Raw genomic sequence first — 24,055 nt, 5'->3', positions numbered from 1 at the left:
GATGTGCATGAGATAGAGTTCAGGAGTTTGAAGCAGGGCATGGAGAGAGGAAGTCTCCCTTCTTCAGCCCCTCATCCCCTAACCAGCCTCAAAGATGTAGTGATTTCTGGGGTTCATAAGATACTGCCATCAGTTCATTCACTGCTTCAGAGCGAATGACTTCCCGGAGAATGGGGTCCGTCCAGTTAGCAGCCCTCTGCGGCAGTTGGTTCACCTTGCCTCAACATGCCACCACACATTTAAGACCTGAGACTCCTTCTGGCCAGTGAGTACCACGCCAAGGAGAACCTTACTGAAACTCCACCCTGCACCTTTTCTCAATGAAGCAGTCTGTAGTAGACAGCTAGCTACTTTCCTTTGAAATAGGGTTTATGTTTTTAGCCCTGGATGTCAGGTAGACTTCTGTAGAGTTAGCCAGCAGACAGTGTGTATTATCAGATGCTGAATGCCCGGATTATAACACCAAATGGCTGTGAAGAGAAAACATCCAAAGCTCTTCTATTGCTTTTATTTGCGAGTGACTAACTGCTAACTATAGGAGCAATCACTGAAGTGACTGGGAAAAGACAAGATCCCACAGAAAGTTCTGCTTTGGCTTCAAGTCTATCTCAAACTGATCCACTCCTCCCCACCTCCCCTGCTCCTATGGCCGTGGCCACTGCCATCTCTCCCCTGTAATGCCCTCCTAACCGTTCTCCATGTTTCTAGTTCTGTCCCTCCAAAAATCCATTCTCTACACACCAGCCAGTGACTTCTTCCCCTTCAAACTAGGAATCAGATTACTGCTTTGCTTAAGAACTCCCTACAGGACCTACAAACCCCTGCACGATCCTGTCCTCTACTGCTCTAGTTACCTATTGGTATTTGCCTAACAAACGACCACCAGACTTACCCTTCTTGAGCCCAGGCCCCTCCTCTCAGACTTAGTGAGTCCTAACAAATAAAATAAAGCATAATGGCAACTTCAGAGCCTGGCTCATAAAAGGCACTGTGGCTTCCCACCTGCTCTTTCTCTGACCACTTGCTTCGAGGGAAGTCCGTTGCCACATCCTTCAGGCCCTCAGATAGGCCTGTGGAGAAACCCACAGTGGTGAGGAGCTAGGATCTTTTTCAACAGCCTCTGAGAAACCGAGGCCTCCTGCTCAAAGCCATCCTGGAAGCAGATCCTTTAAGCCCTGGTCAGCAGGCAGATGACCGACTGCAGCCCTGGTCAGCACCTGACAGCCACCTTCAGTATGCTGGGGGAGATGCTGCCCAGACAGACAACTTTAAGAATCTGTTGTCCACCTTTGGAAATGCACTGAGTTGAACTTTTCAACCACAAACCCCGAAGGTCTGACGGGCAGGGAGGGTGTCTATGTTTGGCTAGAAAACCCACCCTATCATTGGAGCGGCTCTACTGCTGTTCCGTAAACTACTTTAATTTCCCCAAGCACCCTTCTGAAAGCTAACGATTTCCTGCTATCAACACGTTCCTTCTGACCCCTAGATATGTTAACTATTTATTTAGATACAAAGTGGTCTGTCCCCACCTCCCTGACACATCCAGTAGCCTGGGACAGCAAGGGAAGAGCTCAGTGCAGGCCACGCCCCAGGTCTTCTGAGTCGCCCGTGGAGAGGGAGAAGTCAGGAGAGAGGGGACTCATCTCGGTACGCGGCCAGTCCTGTGGGCGTGCTGGCCGCCAGCATGCAGAATGGGAGCACCAAGACGCCTCCCAACTCTCCTGACTGCCCAGTCTCCTACCAGCCAGCAAAAATCACGTATCTAAATCACAAATTTCAGTTTCACGTGCGTATATCTTTGGTACTGGGTGCTAAGTAAACAGTGGGAAAGGCAAAGAAAATCAGAGAGGTTAGCTATAGCATGGATCACTGACCACCAGGGATTGTTCTACCAGGCTAATTAAAAAAAAATAGCTTTACTATTGTTATAAAATTGATAAACACTCCGTTTAAAAGTAAAATACATAAAAGTACATGAATGTATTTATATACCCCATATCCCACCTGCTAGAGATAAGCAGTTACGATACTGACCTTTCTCATATCATCTTCTCTTTCTTTAAAAACATACACTCATGAACACGTATTAAGAAAATGGGTCATACTCGTAATTGTTGTTCCATAACTTTCCAGGTTCCCTAGTTTGTGGGCAATCTTCAAAGTCATTATAGGTACACTCAAATATTTTTAGTGGGTTTCCCATGTACGAAAGTGCCTTCATGCATTACACTTGGTGTATTAGTATTTTTTTTCTATCATAAGAACATGCTATGAAACTGGTTCATATGCATACATCTTTCTCCACACGTGCAAGTATATTCCACTAGCTCCCAAGTATAAATCACTATACACTTATTGCCACGTCAAAGGTTATACAAATTGAATTTCATACACTGACAAATTAAAAAAAAAAAGACTATTTTCATTCCCACCAAGAAGTCCGTAAGAATGCACATTAACACAGTTCTCCATTGATGGTGGCTGTGTGACTCTATTTTACTACTGCTATTCTGACAGGTTACAATGGTTATTTCTGATATTTAAAAATGTTCTAGTATTTATCTTAAATGCCAATGGCTTATGAAATGGGGTAAACATTTTATATTCATGAATAACAAATTCCAGAATGTTCAGAACCTATTTTTTTTAATCTCTAAAAGATATTACTGAGGAGTCTTTTAAAATACATTAAGTGGAAACAAAGAACACTTTCAAAATGGAAAACAAATCAGCATTTCAAAATGCAAGTTCTTTCTAAATTAACCTATACATTCAATGCCAATTAAAAGCCCAATCAGATTTTTAAAAAACATGTTTAAATGAAATACTCCTGCAGTTTAGCACAATCTCTGAGAGCAGTTTACCTCTATGAGATAAAACACAATCACAAAAACATGATGGAGACACATTACACAGACCTGCCAAGAAGACTCTCCCTTCAACTGCCAGGCCTTCTAAAAGCGACTTGCTTCAACCAGTGATGACATCACCTTCCAATTTTTATAAGCAGCATTTTCTGAAAGGTACATACAGCATTGCTTTTAGCAATGTGATAATTGTTTCCCTACGTGTCCCATTTGTATGTCTTTCCTGCAACAAAGAATATTTGCTCCTTTGATACATTCTACTTGTAAACGTTTGTAAAGCTCCCTCCTAGGCCTACTCTGATGAAAGTGACAACTGTCACTGAAGCCACTGCTACATCACTTCTTTAAGGACTAGTTGCTGTGCAAGAGTCTCTCGAAGACTGAAGTTTGTGATTCAACTGCTTTCGTATTTGCCAAACTTCCAGCTCCTTCCTTTCCTGTGCAGACTCGCTGCTAGGAAAACGTCTGCAGCCCCTGTTCGTACCATATTTGTCAAGTTCTCCTCCGGCATGGGCTCTCAAGTGAATAGAAAGTTCTGAGTTCAAACTGGAGGCTTCACCTCACACCTACTCATACGGTTTCTCATTTAAATGCACTCTCTGGTGATTTCGAAGACCTGAGCTGTAACTGAAGCCTTTCCCACACTCCTCACACTTGTATGGCTTCTCTCCGGTGTGGATTCTCTGATGCACGTGAAGGCAGGAGCTTCGACCAAAGCCCTTCCCACACTCGTCACATTTATAGGGTTTCTCACCAGTGTGGACCCTCTGATGACCTTGAAGATAGGACCTCTGACTGTAGCCCTTCCCACACACCTCACATCTGTAGGGTTTCTCTCCAGTGTGGACTCTCTTATGGCTGAGGAGACCTGAGCCGTACTTGAAGCCCTTCCCACACTCGTAACATGTGTAGGGTTTCTCTCCTGTGTGCAGTCTCTGGTGGGTGCGAAGATTTGAGCCATAATTGAATCCCTTGCCACACTGATCACATGTGTAGGGCTTCTTTCCCGTGTGGATTCGCTGGTGTTTGTAAAGACTAGAAGTGCACCTAAAACCTTTTCCACACTCTTTGCACTTGTAGGGTTTCTCACCAGTGTGGACCCTCTCGTGAATGCGAAGAACTGAGCTATAACAGAAGCCTTTGCCGCACTCGGCACATTTGTAGGGTTTCTCTCCCGTGTGGGTCCTCTGATGGATGAGGAGGTCGGAGCTGTAAATAAAGCCCTTTCCACACACATCACACACGAAGGGCCTCTCTCTTGTGTGGACACGCTGGTGGTTGTGAAGGTCTGAATTCCGCCGGAAGCCCTTCCCACACTCCATACATTTGAAGGGTCTCTCTCCCGTGTGGACTTTCTGGTGGATGTGGAGATCTGAGCTTCGGCCGAAGCTCTCCCCACACTCGTCACATTTATAGGGTTTCTCACCAGTGTGGACCCTCTGATGACCTTGAAGATAGGACCTCTGACTGTAGCCCTTCCCACACACCTCACATCTGTAGGGTTTCTCTCCAGTGTGGACTCTCTTATGGCTGAGGAGACCTGAGCTGTACTTGAAGCCCTTCCCACACTCGTAACATGTGTAGGGTTTCTCTCCTGTGTGCAGTCTCTGATGGGTGCGAAGATTTGAGCCATAATTGAATCCCTTGCCACACTGATCACATGTGTAGGGCTTCTTTCCTGTGTGGATTCGCTGGTGTTTGTAAAGACTAGAAGTGCACCTAAAACCTTTTCCACACTCTTTGCACTTGTAGGGTTTCTCACCAGTGTGGACCCTCTCGTGAATGCGAAGCCCTGAGCTGTAACGGAAGCCTTTGCCGCACTCGGCACATTTGTAGGGTTTCTCTCCTGTGTGGGTCCTCTGATGGATGAGGAGGTCGGAGCTGTAAATAAAGCCCTTTCCACACACATCACACACGAAGGGCCTCTCTCCCGTGTGGACGCGCTGGTGGCTGTGAAGGTCTGAATTCCGCCGGAAGCCCTTCCCACACTCCACACATTTGAAGGGTTTCTCTCCCGTGTGGACTCTCTGATGGATGTGGAGGTCTGAGCTTCGGCCGAAGCCCTTCCCACACTCGCATTTGTAGGGCTTCTCTCCCGTGTGCAGCCTCTGATGCCTGAGAAGCCCCGAGCTGTAAGTGAAACTCTTACCGCACACATCACACACATAGAGGCGCTGCCCTGTGTGAACCCTCTGGTGAGCTTGAAGGTACGAGTTGTAACTGAAACCTTTGTCACACTTGTCACACTGGTAGGGTTTCTCTTCTGTGTGTGTTTTCTGATGGCTGCTGAGATGGGAGCTACAGTTGAAGCCCTTCCCACACTCCACACAGCGATAGGGCTTCCCTCCTGGGTGGAGGTGCTGATGCTTATGTAGTGCGGACCTGGCATAGAACCCTTTGCCACACTCAGTGCACGTGTAGGGCTTCTCCCCTGTGTGCAGCCTCTGATGGACTTGGAGCACTGAGCTGTAGCTGAAGCCCTTTCCACACTCACAGCATTTATATGGTTTCTCCCCAGTGTGGACCCTCTGATGCACAAGCAGGTTTGAGCTTCGGCCAAAGGCCTTCCCACACTCCTCACATGTATAGGGTTTCTTCCCTGTGTGCACTCCTTGATGAATGAGAAAGACTGATTTAAACCTGAACGCCTTCCCACAGACATCACATCTGTAGGGCATGTCTCCTGCATGGACCCTGGGACGGGTGTGCCTACGTGTGTTCTGCCTGAAGCCCTGACTGTGCTCATTGCTTCTGGATTTCTCTCCACTGGGACTTCTTTGATGTCTCTCAAGATAGGCAGGTTGCCTCAAGCCCTTACCAAACTCGTGATATTTATAGGGTTTCTCCTTCAAGGGCACTCTTGGATGAGTGAGAAGGTTTGAATCTTCCTTAAATCCATTTCCACAACCATTTGTTTTAAAGCCATTCTCTTCGGGATTGGGGCAATGATGTATTTGCTTTGCAATGCAATCTTTTCTACATTTATCACAACTACATGGTCTCTCTCTTTCAGGTAATCTATGATCATCATGACAATGTGACACCCAGCTGAAGCCATAATCGTCCCTGTCACATTTATATATCATATCTTCCATGTTAAGTTTTTTACACCTTTCTCGAACATTCCAGGGCTCATTCACAAAAGCTTTCATCCAAGATTCTTGAATGGAGACTGGTCTCCAGGTTGGAAATTCTTGATTTTCTAAATTGACAGATCCATCCCCTTGATGACTGGCCACCAAAATTCCAATATGTGAACCCTGAGTAGATGTTCCTTCCAACCCCCGATAGACAAGAGCATCTTTGGAGAACTGGAAATCTTTCCCTTGAAGATTTACTCTGTGGTCAAGACTTCCAGCTAATTCACCAGTCACCTGTTCCCAGATTTTCAAGTAGGACAGTTCTCTGTATGAAAGGAACTTTAATGCTCTTTCTTGAATATACTCCATATTCTTTTCATTCTTGTCTCCTACAGGGTGAAAGACAATTCAGAGATGAGAATAAGTACAAGGCTGGTGCACAGATATTAGGCTTTCACTTTACGTGTCATAATATCAGGGTACTTATTTTTGTGTCTGAAAAAAAAAAGGCAGGGGCTCTGATTAATAAGCTCTGAAGTGAAATGTTAATATGCTCCTGAGCAAATAAACTTATGTTTCATCATACAGTTGCCAAGCAAAAAATCTAAACAAATTTTTGCAGAAAAAATTCACTTCTCAACTTAATAATGCTCCTGTTGCTAATAATAATAACATTATAACATTTCTGACATGCCAATGATATACACTCATTAACTCATTTAACTCTCAAAATAACAATAAGGTAGGAACGACTGTTATCTTCATTTTATAGATCAGGAAACCAAGGCACACGGAGAATAAGCAACCTAGTTAGTTACTGCACTATGGTGTGAGGAAGCGGTGGCTGGGATTCAAATGAGGAAATCTGGTTGTAAAGCAGGACTTAGTGCTGCCTCCCAGAATTAACTCATTTTGAGCATATGTGAGTTGAACTTGGGAAGACAGCAAAGAGCACCAGCTGTGTCCCTACCTTCTGTTAAGTGTATTAAATAGGATCCAGATGACAGTGATGAGGCATAGAGATGAAAACATTCAACTTCCCTCATTACTGATTGCCAGTCATCAAATTGTTATATTTACCACATAGTTCCAGATGATTTCAAAGTTGTCCAGGCTTTCTGATATTCTTTATTAGCTATTTTTACCTTTAGGAGCAAAGGTGACATGAATCTGTTTTTAACTGGGGCTTGACGATACTGGAGTTAAAGAACAGATCCATTGGAAGACTCTCAATCTCCTGGAATAGTTTGTCACTGGCTTGTCTTAGGCTACCTGGCTGTTTCTATCGTAGGGAGGGAAAGCCCAGAGACCCTCACTCACTCTGGGTATGTCATCTCCTGAAAAGCATGAAGGAACCACGGGAAGGTAGGACTGGGCAGTAGAAACGAGACTGCGGAACATCAGCCACGACAGGACTGGTGGCCTCCACCGGCAAGATGTGGGGGCAGAATGGGGCCTCTGTGAGGCAAGCTCACCTTGCACCAGCAGGGACTCTAGGTTCTCACCTGGATGTGAACCTCTTGGAGTTTTGCTCTCTGTCACCCAAGTCTCTTTGTCTTGTTGCAAATGGGTTATTCCATCAGCCCTGAAAGGTTGTTGCCCCCAAAATGCAAGGGTTAGCCTCCTTTTGAGGGGTAAAAAATAATCAGAAAATATAGCCCTCATCCCAAATGTTCACCTTTTAAGGACAGAGAGAGAAAAGATTTGGGACTGGCCAAATGAACCCACTTTGTAACAATAAGATTGAACCTGTGTACAAAGACCAAGGACATCGTCTCTCTAGGGAACAAGAACACGCCAGTAGCTAAGTGTCACTTCTCCAGAGGCTCTGCTTACCCAGAGAGACCAGGTTCCGGAAGTTCTCCAGCATCACGTCTCGGTACAGCTGCCTCTGGGCGGGGTCCAGCAGCTGGAGCTCCTCCTCGCTGAAGACCACAGCCACGTCCTCGAACATCAATGGCTCCTAAAATGTGAAGCACTTATGTGTGATCAGCTATATTGTCATCACCGCCTTCCTGTAGACTGTGATGCTCTTTCTTGAGAGGGAGACGGTGGTAGAGGAGAGCTTTCAGAATGCTTTTCCCCTCAGCCTGTCCATGGAATATCAGGGACAAAGTATTACAAGGTAAGAGTGAGTTGTGATCTCAGCTGTATTGCACTTAAAAAAAAAAAAACCTCATGGATATGTTTTTAATAGGAGGGAAGGAAAGGTGCCACAGAAAGGTTTAGCACATGAATGTCAACATATTACTCATTCCCCAAATATTCAGTACCTACAAAACAATACTGGGCAGCAGGAACTAGCACTAGAGAGAGAAGCCAGAAAGTCACGACCCGGCCTTCTTGGAGCTTGTGCCGGCAGACCCCAGGATCACCTCCAAGTGCTGTGACTCCCTAGAAGGAATCTCACAACTCACAGTCACACTTGTGGCTAAAACTTATGGTTGAAGGAAAAAAAAAACGAGCAAAGGGAAAAGGCAGGTGTGGTGAAGTCCAGAGGAAGCCAGGTGCGTTGCTGTACTAAATCTTAGGCATCAGTAAAGCTACACTGGGAGCCCTCTGAGTCCTGACAGATCGCCAAATACGGGGTTAGTCTTGAGGACCCCAGAACCAGGGAGTGAAGTAACTTGGCCAAGGCCACACAGCTAGTAACAGACAGAGCTACAACTTGAACGCAGAGTCTAGTTCCAGAGCCACTGCACTTTAAGAACTGTCTTATAAAAGCCACGTAATGTTTGTTACCAGGGGATCAGAAAATGTGAGGATATAAAGCAAATAATATATATTTATGGCAAATTTACTGTAAGGCAGGCTCTAGGCTAGCATTTTTATATGATTCATCTCATTTAATTCTCACAGAACTCACAGGAAGTGAAAACCATGGGAAATGCTCTATCGGTCTATTATTAGTAACTACTCACAAGGCAGCTACTGCTGCTATCCCTGTCACACTGCTAAGAAAAATGCAGTCTCAGCAAAGTTATTACTAGTAGTGGAAGAACTCAGCCAGCCTGACTGACATGCTGAGGCCACTCTGCTGTGTTGCCCAGGTGAGGCCAAGGGGCCAGAGACCGGCGGGACCTATGCGCCCGCCGTGGAGAACCGGAACCACCAGCAGACTCCTAGGTCAAACCCAACCAGAGGCGGCGTGGCGGGGCAGAAAGCTTGCGCTCGAGGCGGTCAATGTGGCAATTAATTTAACACAAGTGGACCAGCCATTAACTCCCAAATCTACTATCTACCCCACCTTCTCCACTGTGTGCTGCCATATCCAACGACCACATGGTTGTCTAAAAGGTATCATGACGCCAAATAAGCCCAATTATAATTGAGTCTTTCCTCCCAAATTGCTCTCTCCTACTCCACGGAGGCAAACAGTACCATCTACCCTAACGTCATCCTGATGTTTCCCTCTTCCTCATTCCTCTATCTAATTCATTTTTAAAAAGTCTGCCAGCTATTATTCCAAAATGCATTTCAAATCCATCCATTTCTCCCCACCTCTCCCTCCATCTCTCTGGTCTGACTCATCACCACCTTTGCTTGGATGACTGTGGTTCACCCTATGTCCCTCAAAATCTTTGAGAGCAATTGTCTTGTTTTTAGGTAATTTACTACCTGTCTCCCCCTTCTAGAATTTCAGCCCTACAGGGGTAGGGATGTTGTCTGTCTTGCTCTCTGATATATCGCCAGTGCTTAGAATAATGTTTGGCCCATAGCAGGTGCTCAACAACTACCGGCTGAATGAATAAATGCAAGGAAACATGAATAGACCGATGACCATGCAAATAACTGACAAAAGCTGTTCAAGATCTACCATGAAAAGGGGCACCCAGTTTGGAGAACATTACAACTAAGTTTTGGCTGACCTTTAATTGTAACATTATTCACTTTTTGTTTATAATTTTGAATTTCAAAAGTACATGTTCAATATAAGTAGTAAAACATTGCAGAGAGATGTGCAAGCAACTCAACGGAGCAGAGTACAGAATGTGGAACAGTCAGATCATAGGGAATATCAATCATTCTTTCTCTCTCCATTCATATAATATACATACATGTCATAAATACACACACACACACGCGCTCACAGACACATAATTATGTAAATATGTTAAGTTGTAGTATTACAGTTGACTTGCAAATGAATAATTTAATAAATGGCATGATCATAATTGGCTATCCACCCTGAAGAGATTTAAATGTCAAGCTTATGCCATTTACAAAATGAATTAGTCATATTAGAGGTTAAAAATTTTTAATGTAAATAATCATTTATGTGCCATTTTGATTAAGCCTAGGGTGGGTAAGGCCCTTTCTGGTCAGATAATGAAACCAGCTTTTCCAAAAGGAACTTACAAATCATTTAAGTATGTCAAAATTTTAAACTTCTTTCTAGGTAACTCACTATTCAGAAAGTGAAGATTGAGAGTCTTTGATATGTGAGGAAACAACACTAGTATTGAAAGAGCTCCTAAAAATGTGATAAGAAATTAATTTATGAAAAATAGGCATAAGCATCTCACCAGCAGTTCACAGATGAGAAAATATAAGCACAGCAAACAGCTATGTGAAAAGAGGCTTATATAAGCATCCCCTAGGCAGGAACTGCAAACTAAATGGGAGACCTTTGCCACACATCCTCCTCCAGCAGATCAACAAAAATGTTTAGTGCTGCTATATCCTTAAAGCTGAAGGTGTCGGAAAACAATGGACTGCTATGATTTTTGTCAAATACTACAGCAATAATATACTTCCTCTTTTAAGAACCACATTCCTTTTGGCCCAGCAATATTTAGAAATCTCTATAATAGAATTTTAAAGATAACTGCAACAGGATATAAGGAGACTTATTACTGTACTGTTTGTAATGCTGATAACTAATGTTATACATTATATATAATTATTACATTAACAATTGGCAATTGAATATATTATATATTATATAGTACTCATATATGGACTACATGTACAACATACATGTTTTCATTTGCTTATAAAAAGGGATTACCTATATATATTTTTTACATGACAAAGATGTTGATCAGTGTACATCTTCTTGTTAATGTTGAGCATATCAGGGAGGAGAGAATTGGAAGGGGACACCTAAGTGTTTTCTTTTAGACCTCAGTGTTGTCCGATTTGTATTAAAATTTTTTTATTTTGAAGGCTAGGATAAAAAATATATATATAGGCTAGTATTATTAACCTGGCCAAGCTGCAGAGACCTAAGACTATGAGATAGTAAGGTGGACAACCCAAAACCATCTCCATGGCAGTCCCACGGTATCCCTTTTATGTGGATAAAAGTTGGGTGAGGCAGGAGAACATCTCAAAGGGGTGAACCACAACCTTCTGAAGAAGTTAAGGAGAAAGTCTCAACACACAGTGTTCCACGGCTACATGCACTAGACTTTTGTGGAGGGGAAAAACATGCTAGAAAAAAAGTAACCAGAATCCTTATTAGTGTAAAAAAAAATTGCTACTGTAATTGCTAAAAACAATAAACCACCATCAGATGATCAGCTATGGAAGTACATTTTTCTGATAATATTTCTTTCTCTTAAAAAAAGCAGTTCCTGTGTGGTGATCTCCAATAGGTTCTTCACAATGGTATAAAGGTCATATCAAAGTGTGGGCAAAGGGTTTGTTTGTGTTTATACAGAGGATCAAAGCCTAATTTGGCTACCCAGAAAATGAACTAAGATAAGATAAGATATGAAGAAGAACTTCCAAAATCAACATCCTCTGGAAGAGTCATTCCAGAAGATGATCATCAAAAAACTTCAACAAAGATCCTGGCGCTGTTGCAGTTGTAGCTGCATCCATCCCACCGGTTCCTGGACTTGCCATTGGATTGAAGAAGGAGATATCTAAGCTGGCCTGTGCATACACTAAAACAACAAATTTGACTGGATCTATACTGTTGGAACTCAACCAAGAATTAGGAGAAGTGCAAGTTGCAGTACTCCAAAATCTAGTGACTACAGACTATCTACTGTTAAAAGAACATATGGGATGTGAACAGTTCCCAGGAATGTGTTGTTTTAATTTGTCTGATTTTTCTCAAACTATTCAAATTGTTAGACAATATCCATCATATCATTGATAAGTTTTCACAAATGCCTAGGGTACCTAACTGGTTTTCTTGGTTTCACTGGATATGGCTGATAATTGTAGGTCTGCTTTTGTTATGTATCTGTATTCCTATTCTGTTAATGTGTGTATGCAATTTAATTAGTAGTTTGTTAAAACCTATACATGCTGAAGTTACTCTACAAGAAGATATGTCAAAGAAATAATCAATCTTCCCATGTTTTCTTCCACCTGCTACTTCTATAGCTTTTCTTCTTCCTTCCTAATTACAACCCTTTAGTAGAATTCGTGCCTCATATAGAAAATTACCGAGTATCATAATTCTTCCAAGTGGTAAAGATACCTCAAGACAAATGCTGGGCATAGAAGCCACAGGGCATAAATCTGCAAAGAAATAAAAAGCTAACCATTTCAAACAATAAGGCTTCTCTCTCACTTACCAACTTTACATTTTCCTGTATGGCCCCGGAAGATGACTGGTTAGCCAGAGACGGGTAAGATTCCTCAAGGAAGGAACAACCTAAGACAGTCACAGTCGCAGAGGGGCCATCAGGTGAGAAATTGGGGATCATCAGAGGTGAGGCTTAGAACCTCACCCCCCGGTTTTGAGAGAAATCTTCTGCATCCATGGATGTTTTGTTGCCCTTGTCTAGCTTGGATTAATACTTAGTCTATAGGCACAGACCTGATCATCTACATTTGCCCTCTTACAGCACTAAATTATGTTTTCTACCTTTATCTTGCATCTACCTACCACTTCAGCATTTTATTAAAAAAAAAAAATAATGATAATAAAGGAGAAATGTGGGATTCACATATAAATCAAGTATAAAAATCAAACGAATAATCATATCTGACTTGATTGTTTATTGTTCATGATGCGTGATCAAAACCGAAAGTTTCTGTGATATGACTGCCCTTGTACTGCTCACCATGTAAGAACTTATTCACTATGTAAGAATTTGTTCACCATGTAAGAACTTGTTCGTTATGCTTCAGAAGATTGTAGACTGATGAGAATTAGACTTGGGGTGGATTAATGATTGTGCATTGAGCATTGACTCCCCTGTACAGAATTTTATTGTTGTTAACAACCATTTGATCAATAAATATGAGAGATGCCCTCTCAAAAAAAAAACAACAACAAACCACCACCTTAGGAGATGGACTTGTGCTGGTCTTTTTCTCCATTCTACCAAATGAATTAAATGGCAGAATGAACATCAGTAAAGAAGAAGCCAGTGAACTGGAAAACAGAGCAGCTTCCTGGAATACAATGGAAAATTTTAAAGAGGAGAACAAAAGTTTAAGAACAGGGAAGACAGATCCAGAAGTCAGACCATTTACAGTAGGAGTCCCAGCAGGACCAAATGAATAAAATGTTAGTAACAAGGCAGAAAATGAACTAATTAATGTCAGAAGATCACACAGGAAGGGCAGTAAAGTGTGACCCTTGAAAGTGACACTCAGCCAAGCTGTTGCCAAGTATCAACACAGCAGCTTTTTCTGGAAAAAATGAGCAGAATAAACTTTGCTCACCAGAAGATGAATGGAGAAGCCATGAGAAAAAGACCAGCACAAGACTTAATGCCAGCAAAACATGAAGCAACTTGTACAAAGTTCTTAAAGTGTGAAGAACTCTAAGTCCAGGCAATTTGTCATCTGACCATAACAACAACAGACAGTCTTAGGATAGAAAAACTCATTCACTAAAGCATCCACAAATGTTCTCTGGAAAAAAACAAAGTAAGTGTGAAATTAAGCCAATCAACAGATAAATCAAAATAAAGTCGGGCATGAAGAAACTGGTAAGAGGGCAGGTGGTGGACAATGACTTATATACACAGAACAGACAATTCAATGGTGAGAACTGATGATGACAGATCGGAAGGTACTGCTAATAACCACATAATACCAGGAGATGGTGGGAAGTAAAAAAGTGCTGATTTCTTCAGCCCTCACAGCAGGAAGTTCATCAAGAATATTTAAAATAAAAACATATGGGGAAAGTGATTCAAACCTTTAGTTTTTATCCCCATAATGTCTTTTCGTAAGAGAAAGCTTGATAAAATAATCTCTCACATGCTGTAAAAAAACATGTACTTAGAATTCTACAATTGCTTTTTTTTCAACTTAAAGGCAAATTAAGTTAACATACATGCATGTATACTGAGAGAGCATCCTTCCATGTCCTAGTGTTTTTATCTCCTTTATCTCATGTAATAGCAGCATAGAATCTACAAGAGAAGGAATGAAACCATAAGGATCCATCCATCTAAAATCAGTCCAATGGATGGGCGACTCCACTACTTTTTATTACTATTTTTTTTCTGTTGTGAACAGAGCTGCAGTGACCACTCTTTGAACTCGTGCTCTGGCTTAGAGGACACGCTTGGGAGTAGGAGTACCAGAGTGGAGGCACACAGAACCTTCAGAAAGGCCGCCTTGCCCTGCAGCCGTGTGGTTGTACCCATTTCTCCACACTCCGGCTAACCCTGGGTGCCAATCTTCCAAATTTGGGGCCGTCTGATAGAAAAAGAATCATACTTTGTTTCAGTCTGTATCACTTTGACTAACAGAGGCTGGTCATCTTTTCGTCTGACCACTGGCCATTTATGTTTCTTCCTTTCTCCCTTTTTGGACAAGAATGCTCAGGTCCCCACTTGAACCCTTCTTTTAAAAATAAGCATGTTGAAATTCTGTCATAGATGAAATGTTTTCCTGCCCAATATGCTGCCTTTTAACTGTGTTCGTGGTGTACTATGGCAGGGTATATTACATGGAAAATATGACATTATAAATGAATAAGAGAAATATCCACTGAGGAGAAAAACCCAGGCAGGGAAGGAGGGTTCGTCATTTGGAAAGTCACCCTCTCTGCAGAATCTGGGTTCAGGTCCTTCAACCACTATCAACAGGCAGCACGTAGAGCGGAGAGGCAAATTACAGTCACACTGACCCGGGTTCAAATCCAGGATTCACTACTCATTTCTTCCCTTCTAAGCTAGGGCCATGCCAGCTCTCTCACATAGCTATTCTGTGGATAAACGAAATGACTAATGTACTATATTCACCCAATGCATTTTCCCTCTATTTCCTTCTACCAACAAATGGAGACACATGTACTCGCTGATGCCCAAAGTATTTCTGGGAAGAAAAGAAAACTCAACCCACCTGCAACTTGGTCTTGTCTTCCTCATGCTGGGAAAGGGCTGAGGCGTGAGAATGAAGAGCTGCAGGGGGAGAGAGCAGCTGTGAGAAGAGGTGGCTCCGGCCTGTGCTCACGGGCTGTCTGCCCGGACCTCAGGAACGCCTGCTGCTTCACAGGCTGGTTTCCTCTCACCTGGGGCAGTTCCCCAGCCAACTGACTTCTTCTCTCCTGGCTTAGATTCTCCCCCACTCCACACCCTTCATCTCACCTCTTTCCCCAGGCCTTGGGCTCAAAGCCTCCATGGTCTCCTCCTTGGTTTTCCGAGAGCAGCAGCAATTTTATTTATTGTCTGATCTTCCTAAGCTGGAGAAGCAAAAGACCCAGTAGTTCTTCATTCTTGAGACTCTTCAAGTTCTGACAAGGGGTTGCAGATGGATACTTGGGGTCAGAAGTGCCTGCCGAGCCTGGCGGGTTCCCAGGCTCCAGGAACCTGTGGGCTCAAGAAGGAACTTGCCTTTTTCTGAGTCCTTTCTTTGGGGCCCCAAGCTCTGGGTCTCCAGTAGGTTCACACCCTCTGGATATCATGCCTCCGGTAGACCTTTCCTGAGTAGCTTGAGGCACAGGCCCTGCTCTGGAGGGACATGCAGTCCAGGGAGTCAAGAATGCTGCAGACGGCTGAGGACAGCCAAAGAAGTTTCTGCAGGGAGGGTCCAGAAGTCTATCAGAAAGACGCAGGGCCCCATAGCAGCACAGGGAGACCCCACAAACATGTGGGACCTGTCCCCGAGAGGGAAGACCTGGAGTATAAAAGCTTTACTAAGGCCATACTGTGGGAGTGGCAAAAAATTAAAACAAAAGAGAACAAAACAAAATCCCTGCCTTCAAGGATTCTAAAAATCAGGATACAGGCTAGTAAATGTCTTCTAAAGCCGAGTTTGGAACCTTTTCTCTTCCATGGCCTCCTTTGGCAGTTGGGTGATACTTATGGACTGTTATTCGGAATATTTTAAATGCATAAGATAAACCACTAAGGATTATTTAAAAGTTAATTATACAGAAATACAGCCTTTAAAACTGTAGGTTAAAATATCAAGTAGGTGCTTCTTTACTGACATATTAAATATGAAGAATGAATTAACTACTGACATTTCAAAATAATCATGAGCGTAAACAGTATTTTGAAATATCTACACTGCCTATAGGATAACAATACCTATCACTTACAGGGTAACAGTTACAGGTTCTGTTAGTACTACTGTGGTTTTCTTGTCTACATTCTTAATGGAAAGAAATGCTAATTTTCAGGTCAACTAGTGTATACTTTTTCCCATTCAGATTCATGCACTCACTGTAATATGCTCACAGACCCAAGTTCAAGAACTCCTTTTCCACATGAGCCTTCTCCTGCCAACACCAGACTGAATTTATCACCCTGGCACCCAGAAACACTTTTATTTAAATTGCCGGCTTACCACCTTTCACATAGCCTGCCCCGTTAAGACCTCTAGATCGACAAGGAAACCGAGTCTTCTTCCTTTATTTATCTGCCCATCTTGCATGGGTCCAGCACATTAGACACTGTCAGCAAACTCCATGCACAGGATGTGAGCAGGATGAACACAACTCTTGCAATCAGCTTAGAGCTCGTCAGTAGGTCATGTAAAGGCAGTGACCGTGAGCTCCCTCCTGTTTTCCCTTGAGACCCGAGTCACAGGGCAAGTTCAGACAGATACACACACTTGCGACGTCTGCTGTAAGATACTCCCTGCACTGGTCTGCCTCAGGAGCTCAAGTCTACGTCTTTCCTCTAACCATTTCCTCAGCCCTTTGCACAGCCCACTCTGACAAGCACCTCTCTGCCTCACTCTGTTTGGCACAGCCCTGCCCTAGGTCTGCTCTCTGAAGCATGTGTGCAAGACTGGGTAACCCACTAACCTCCTACACTGAGGACCACGGGGCTAAGCAGGGCAGAGGCCAAATCGGTAACAAGCTGCCACCCCAAAGCCATCGAAACGTAACTCTTCAGGGCCCTCCAGGACTAAGCTTTGCAATCCTCAGCATGCTTAAAAATCACCACAAGACACTGTTAAAACAGAGTGCCCCCACCTCCAAGATTCTGATTCAGTGGCTCTGCAGTGGAGCCCAGGAATCTGCATTTCTAACACGTTTCCAGGTGATGCTGACACGGCTACTCCAGGGACCACAGACTAAGGAGCATGTGGCAAGATATTGCAGCTTCCTCTGACTGGCTGATTTTCAGGGTTTCTAATTCGCACAAAATTTCCTGTAGCTCCTCTTCATATCCCTGACCTCTAAAAGGACTACCTCAAGACCTAGCCCATGAAATTCTATTCTATCTTTACCCATTCCCTCCCTCAGTGACACATACAGCCTCACAGCCTCAAACAGCACCTACATGCCAACAACTGACCGCCAACATCGCATGTCCACTTGGATGTTTAAAAGGCATCTCAAACTTAACAGACCCAAAACCAAACTAAAGATTTGCTTCGAGAGAGCCCTCTCTCCTTTCAAATGAGCAGCCCACACATTCCGGAGCAATCCTTGACCTCTCTCTTTTCATACTCCACATGCAATCATCAGCAAAAACCTTCAAAATTTAGCCAGAATTGGGCCGAACCACTCTCTCTTTCATGAATTACTGCAGCAGCCTCCTACCTGGTCTCTCTGCTTCTATCCCTGTCCTTGTAAAACCTACTTCCTACAACAGCAGCCAGAGTGATTTTTTTTAAGCATAAACGAAGTCATGTCACTCCATTGGCCGAAGCTTTCACCAAAGTCCTTTCACATGACAAAAGACCTTACACTATCAATTTCCTACCAATCCTTCTCTTTCTCATTCTGCTCAGCCTCTCTGGCCTCTTTACTGTTCTTCAAACAGACCAGTCAGGCACCCACCTCAGGGTCTTCACTGCTGTCCCCCTTCCTCAGTTGTCCACAGGCTCCTCTCTTCCTTCGGGTCCCTATTTAAGCACCACCCTTCTGGCAAAATCATCCCTGATTATCCTATGAAAAACTACAAGTCATTTTTCTCAGTGACATTTTTCAGCTAGCCTGCCATCTGTTTTCCCTGGTTACTGTCTTTCTGTGCCCACTAGAATGTGAGCTTTGTGAAGACTGGGATTTTAGTCTGCTCCTGGCACAATGCAGGTGCTTAATGTATGTTTAAATGGGAGAATGGGACTCAGCCTGTTGATACCTGCATCCTGAGTCCTCTGATACCAGCCAGAGCAGAATGAGCTTTGTTCCCCACTTCCTTCACTTAGTAAATTACATGCTAAGGACCGTGCAGGGAGCACTGAGACACAGTGGTGATCAGGGCAGACAAGGGCTCTGCACTCAAGCAGCTGACATTCTAGCTGGGAAGATAGCACACATTTACTGAATTCTGCTGTGTCAGGTGCTTAGGGGCTAAAGAAACAGTCTTTGAGTGTGTGGTGCTCACACTGGGAGTGGGGGAACATATGAAATATGCCAGAAATAATTGGCAACAAAGGCAGTGGGATAAAAAGGTAATGGGAACAAGAGACACTGCAAAGGTAAAAAATAACAGGTCTAGATGAATAAATTACATGTGGGGTTGAAAAGCAGAAATCAAATATGAGTCTGGGGTGGAAGTTTGAGGCAAATGGGTAAATTGTGATCTTCTAATCCAAGACAAAAAAGGAGGAGCAGGGTTTTGGAAGCTGCAGTCTTGTCTCTCAATATTGCAGCTGTCAAATGGCTTAGGTTTCAGTTCTGGCTCAGCTACTCTGTGGTTGGATCGACATCAGTAGAGTGTCAAACCTCTAAATGAGCCTGTTCTTTCTTCCGTTAAGTGAAGATAATACTTATTTGCAGAGCTGAAAGAATTAAGTCTCTCTCTCACACAGATACACACACATACCTACTTGAATAAGCTTACTGCCCAGTCCTCAGCTCACAGAAAATCCTTAACACACTATTATCATTACTGTTATTCGTTCATCCCAGCACTAACCTAGGAACAGGCACCTCTTCATTTAACAAATATGCATTTGGTATCTAACTACATCTCGGACACTGTTAACAAACACTGGGGCTCAATAAGTAAACGAGACAGGCAAGATACTTGTTCTCACAGTGCTTGCATCCTGGTGGGTAAACAAGTCTAACAATAAGGTGATCTTTGATTACAAAAAAGGACAATGAAGAAGGTAAAATGTATGTGAGAGACTCTTGTTTACTAACTAGAACCTAAGTTCTCTCAGATGGAACACAGGTAGCAGGTATGGGAGGGACAGCATCAAATCAGATTGTCATGGAAGGTCTCTAAGAATCTGCGTGAAAATAAATCAGCTGTGCAAAACTGTGGGCTGTGAAGAGTACAGGGGGCAATGGAAGTGCAAAGACCCTGATTCCTGGCCAAGTGGCACTCGGTAATTACCGAGTCTTAACGCTTCTAAGCCTCAGCATTCTTATCTGTGACATGGGACTAAGAATATCTACTTTGCAAAGTTGCTGAGCAAATTAAATATATTTACCCATTCCAGTATTTACTGACAGGCTACTCTATGCCAGGCACTGTTCCAAGTGCCAGGCTACAGCAGTGAAAGCCCTCAGCATGACAACTGGCATATAGTAAGCCCTTAATTAATGCATCCCATTACAGTTACTGTAATTATCTCTTCCTTGGACCTAGCACAGCCCTGAAGTAATGTAAGCCCGACTGATTTACTGACCAAATGAACCACTACTAGGAACCAGGGAGAGAATACACTCAATAAAGACACCAAGAAATTCCTCAACCTTAGAAGAAGCCCATTTCTTGGGGGAGGCAACTGTGGCTGAGGGACCCAAACAGGCATTTGTCAAAACCACACCCCGAATGAGATCAGGAAAGCAGGCCTCTGTTTGGGAAGACAGCTGCCATTGCCATAATACAACAATGACATGAAAACAATGTTCTACTCACTTGGCGTTCTAACGTCAAGAGACCAGGGTTATTCCTACCTCTTTTCAGGAAGAGTCACGAGGTCCATATCATTTAAATCTTTCTCGGGAGTTGTATTAACAATTTTACTCTGGACAAGGTTTCGTTGGCGTTTCATGTTTGTATATGGCGCCCTCTAGTGTCCAGAAGCTCTATTCTGGAGCTGCCGAGCCCCTGGAGCAATGTCGGGGGTCGCAGGGGAGCGGTACTGGTGCCTTGGGGGAGGAAAGAACTGTTCCCTGCCTCCTGGCTGCTGTGCCTGTCTCCACTGCCTGAGCCAGTGGGCCGGGCACACAGGTATAAGTTTTTGTCCCAGAGCAGCCAGATATGGATCCCTGCTTTCCACAAGCAGCCGGGGAATCCCAGTCTCCCCAGGAACTCTGCCTGTATTAACTTCCCAACCCGGTAGTCATGCGAGTCTCATGAAAGCACCATGAAATGTAGGTTTGTGCTCCCAGCGCAGATTTCCGGAGCTAGGTATTCAGCAGTCCCAAGCCTTCCACCCCCTCCCTGCTCTGTTTCTCTTCCTCTAGCTGGTGAGCTGGGGTTGGGGAGGGGCTCGGGTCCCGCGGAGCCACAGCTCCAGTACTTTACCCCGTTCGCTGAGGTCTGCTCTTTTCTCCAGGTGTGTGCAGTCTGAGCGTCCTCTTTCCTGTTGCTCTCTCAGGGTTAGTTGCGCCAATTAAATTTTCTAGTTGTATCCAGTTTTAGGAGGAAGCCTCTGTCTCTCCTCTCACGCCGCCATCTTTAATCCAAGTCACATTATTCCTGCCTCTTTTATAAGAAAGAAACAATCCCAAGAAGGCAAGGCTGTGAAAGAAAAATAAGCCATGAAATAGCATGACTTTATCACAATTACCAACACACCAGGGCGAGAAATCTCTGAGCACCAGTTGGACGCAATCTATCCTTCCTGTAATCTATTCCTGCTACTCACTTCAGAAGGTCAGGAAAGGGGCTCAGACAGAAGGGCCTCCGCCGTTCCTGCCATGGGCCCCGTCTACAAGCCTACGCTCGCTGTAGCTTCCAAGGAGGCAACAAGAATCAGGACACAGCCTCAGATATGAATTTAGCGCGGCGCCTCTCACACGCCGTGTGACACGGTGGGACCTGTGGGTGCCTCAGATGCTACAGAAACAGCCCGGAACAACACATAAGCAAAACCATTGCTTACAGCTGGTACAGTGCTTAACAATTATCGAAGGAATAGACACACACACACACACAGAACACGAAGCAACTTCTGCAGCTCTTTACAGAAATGACTTCACAGACAGAAGAAGACTCCGAAATTCGTACCCAAGTGGGTGGACGGCTAACGTGAAAGATTTCAAGATGTCATCAAAACACCACTGCCTGGACTAGAGACGTCCAAACCGAGAGATGCCCTTCTCAAAACCGGAGCTGCCGGCCTGGAACTGCTCCTTCCAAGACTGCGGGTGCCCATGGCTGCCGGCCTGAGCCTTGCACCCCCATCCCGAACGGGAACGTTGGGGGAATCGCCCCCTCAAGCCCTTCCTGCACCCGGCCGAGCTCTCGAAATCCCCGGGCTCTGACCCTCCGCCACACGCCGGCCCTTCCCCCAGATCTTAGAGATTCGACCCCTGTCCCTGCGGCCCCAAAGAAGACCTCCAAAAACAACCCCGGGCCTACTCACCACCGCGTGAGAAACAACGTTGGTGCTGCGCTGGACGGAAGCGGAAGTGGGTGACGAGGTCGGGGCAGGACTACACTTCCCAACACCTTCCGCGGCGCACCGTCTTATTTGGGTCCAGATAGTGACGTACAGCGCCCACTTCTAGCCCTGCCCAAGCCTAGGGGACGTCCAGCCGGTGCAGCCAGGGAGATGAGGGATGCACGACGTTAACGGCGCTCAGCTTTGGGGCACCGCTACACCCTCCTTTCGTTTCCTTAGAAAAGAGTTATCGCTCACTACCAACATTTTCATGTTGCAGACAACCTAGCAATATTCTCAAACAAATCCGTCCTCCCGTCACCAGGGAATGTAAAGTATTACTGATGTTTTAGTGTAAATTATATATATATATTATTCCAAAAGTAGCGCATGATCAGTGTTAAAAAAAAAAAGCATCATTAATATCTTGGCCTATGTATTCCCAGATGTCCTGTTTGAGCAAATATGTATTTAAAATACTTTTCTCCCCGCAAATTTGGCATCATAGTATTTTGGAGCTGTTTTTTTCTCCCACTAAATATGTCGTGGGTGGCTTTTCATGTCGCTAAATAGTGAAATCACTTCAAGTGGTTATTTAGGATTCTTTCGTTTTAGATATGTTTCCACCTTGTCTGCTAAAGCAGCTAGAGTTCTAATCTCAACGTGCCAAAACTAGGAATAATTATTTTCTTTATTTTTTCTCAATTTGGTTGATCAAACATGCTGTCTCATTATTAACTGTCTCATGGAGATGTTGAATAGATGTTGATATTACCAGTGGTTGGTGAATTGACTGTTTATATCCTTTGTCCATTTTCGCCTTTTGTTTATTTATTTGTAAGTTCTCTTTGTATACCAATGGTATTGACTCTGTCCTATATGATGCATTTTTTCCCAGTTTGGACTTTGTATATTAAGTAAATAAGTTAAAAGACAAAAACAAAAACCTTTACCTAATCAAATCGACCAGTCCTTTTATGTTGGATTCTGTATTTTTCTGTATGATTATGAAGACTTCCTTGCCCTTATCTCCTATAAACACACATTTATATTCACTTCTGTTGTAAAAATGTACGAGTGATTTGCTTTAATCAGGTATGGTAAGACACATAGACATGGAAATTATTGCCATGAAGGAAGAAGTTAATATCCCTAGAAGTAACAGATCCCTGGTAAACAGGTGTGGCATGGCACTCAGGGCCTCATGGAGAAGGACCAGGGTTGGTCAGGAGGCAGAAGAGAAGAGGGAATAAAGAGTCTTTATTGGGTTTTCATGGGAAAGAATGGGTGAATCAAGGTAGCTATAGACATACTTCTCTTGCAGCCTCTTAGGCACAGAATGCCAACAAGAACTGTTCTGTTTGTCAACAAGAGAGACAAAGACTGAAGTTGGCTATGGGGAAAATTCCCTGTGGGGAAGGCTCCGCACATAACTGGCAAGTGGATTACATTGGACCAATGCTAGTAGCCTCTGGGGGCTATAAATGGGTCATAACTGGAATAGACATTTATTCTGGATTGGGCTTTGCATACCCAGTAGTAGATGCAAATGCTCCAAATACCATTAAAGGATTGGAATAGATGCTGTACCGATTTGGACCACCAGGTTACATCTCTTCAGAAAAAGGGACACCCTTCACAGCCCATTGTGTCCACCAGTGGGCCAGGAGACATTACTTCAGACGAACGTACCATGTCGCATATCATCCTCAGAGCAATAGTTTAACAGAAAATTGGAGTGGGCAGTTGAAATATTTGCTGTATAAAATGGGAAGAGATAAAGGCATGAGGGGCTGGCTTGCATGCCTTCAAGAATGTGTACTAACACTTAACAGGAGAGGGGCTAAGAGAGGGTCCCCACTTGATAGATTCCTCTGCTTTTCCAGGGGATCTGGGGCAGAGGGGGTGGGGAAGGATGCTAGAGCAACTATACAGGTCTTCCTCATATCACCACAACTTCTTTTCTCCTACCTGATACAGTAGTTCCAGGACCAGGGTTGCAGCTGCAGGTGCCAGAAGCCGGGAATATTACTAAGCAAGGAACTGTAACCTTGCCCTTAAATCTTCAGAATTTCTAAGGGTCTGATGGGGTGGATTGTGCCTTCACCCCATCTGGCCAAGTTGGGGCTGACAGTGAGTGCAGCTGTGCTGCCTAGTGGCTAGGACAGCCCACTTGTTCTGCACCTGGGGAACCTACCTTACATGAGTGGA

General features: G+C 44.0%; 1 protein-coding gene across 5 annotated transcripts; it reads right to left on the bottom strand.

Annotated features, from left to right (window-relative positions):
* Positions 1-1,489: 1,489 nt before the first annotated feature.
* ZNF229 (zinc finger protein 229) lies at positions 1,490-21,915 on the bottom strand. 5 transcript variants are annotated; one of them, XM_036918184.2, is made up of 6 exons: positions 21,827-21,915; positions 20,764-20,979; positions 15,466-15,687; positions 15,221-15,279; positions 7,787-7,913; positions 1,490-6,339 (listed from the first exon to the last, which is right to left on the bottom strand). In XM_036918184.2, exons 3-6 carry the CDS (start codon positions 15,497-15,499, stop codon positions 3,437-3,439), a joined length of 3,123 nt encoding a protein of 1,040 aa, XP_036774079.1. In that variant the 5' UTR covers positions 15,500-15,687; positions 20,764-20,979; positions 21,827-21,915; the 3' UTR covers positions 1,490-3,436. The 5 variants fall into 5 exon arrangements, with proteins under 5 accessions (XP_036774079.1, XP_036774082.1, XP_036774083.1 ...); XM_036918187.2 differs by having other exon boundaries at positions 15,466-15,611; XM_036918188.2 differs by lacking the exons at positions 20,764-20,979; positions 21,827-21,915 and adding an exon at positions 20,152-20,439 and having other exon boundaries at positions 15,466-15,611.
* Between the last annotated feature and the right edge of the window lie 2,140 nt (positions 21,916-24,055).

This window comes from Manis pentadactyla, chromosome 15, assembly GCF_030020395.1.
Source record: "Manis pentadactyla isolate mManPen7 chromosome 15, mManPen7.hap1, whole genome shotgun sequence".
NCBI classification, from domain to species: Eukaryota; Metazoa; Chordata; class Mammalia; order Pholidota; family Manidae; genus Manis; species Manis pentadactyla.
Note: the sequence above shows the minus strand (reverse complement) of the source record. Positions and strands in the feature narration are given on the sequence as shown.

Excerpts from the sequence above, each read along its gene's own strand:
- ZNF229 (XM_036918184.2), bottom strand. The coding sequence starts at position 15,499 with ATGGAGGCTTTGAGCCCAAGGCCTGGGGAAAGAG. Across the intron at positions 7,914-15,220 it reads AAGACAAGACCAAGTTGCAG|GAGCCATTGATGTTCGAGGA; the intron begins GTGGGTTGAGTT and ends TTCACATTTTAG. Across the intron at positions 6,340-7,786 it reads CCGGAACCTGGTCTCTCTGG|GAGACAAGAATGAAAAGAAT; the intron begins GTAAGCAGAGCC and ends TTCACCCTGTAG.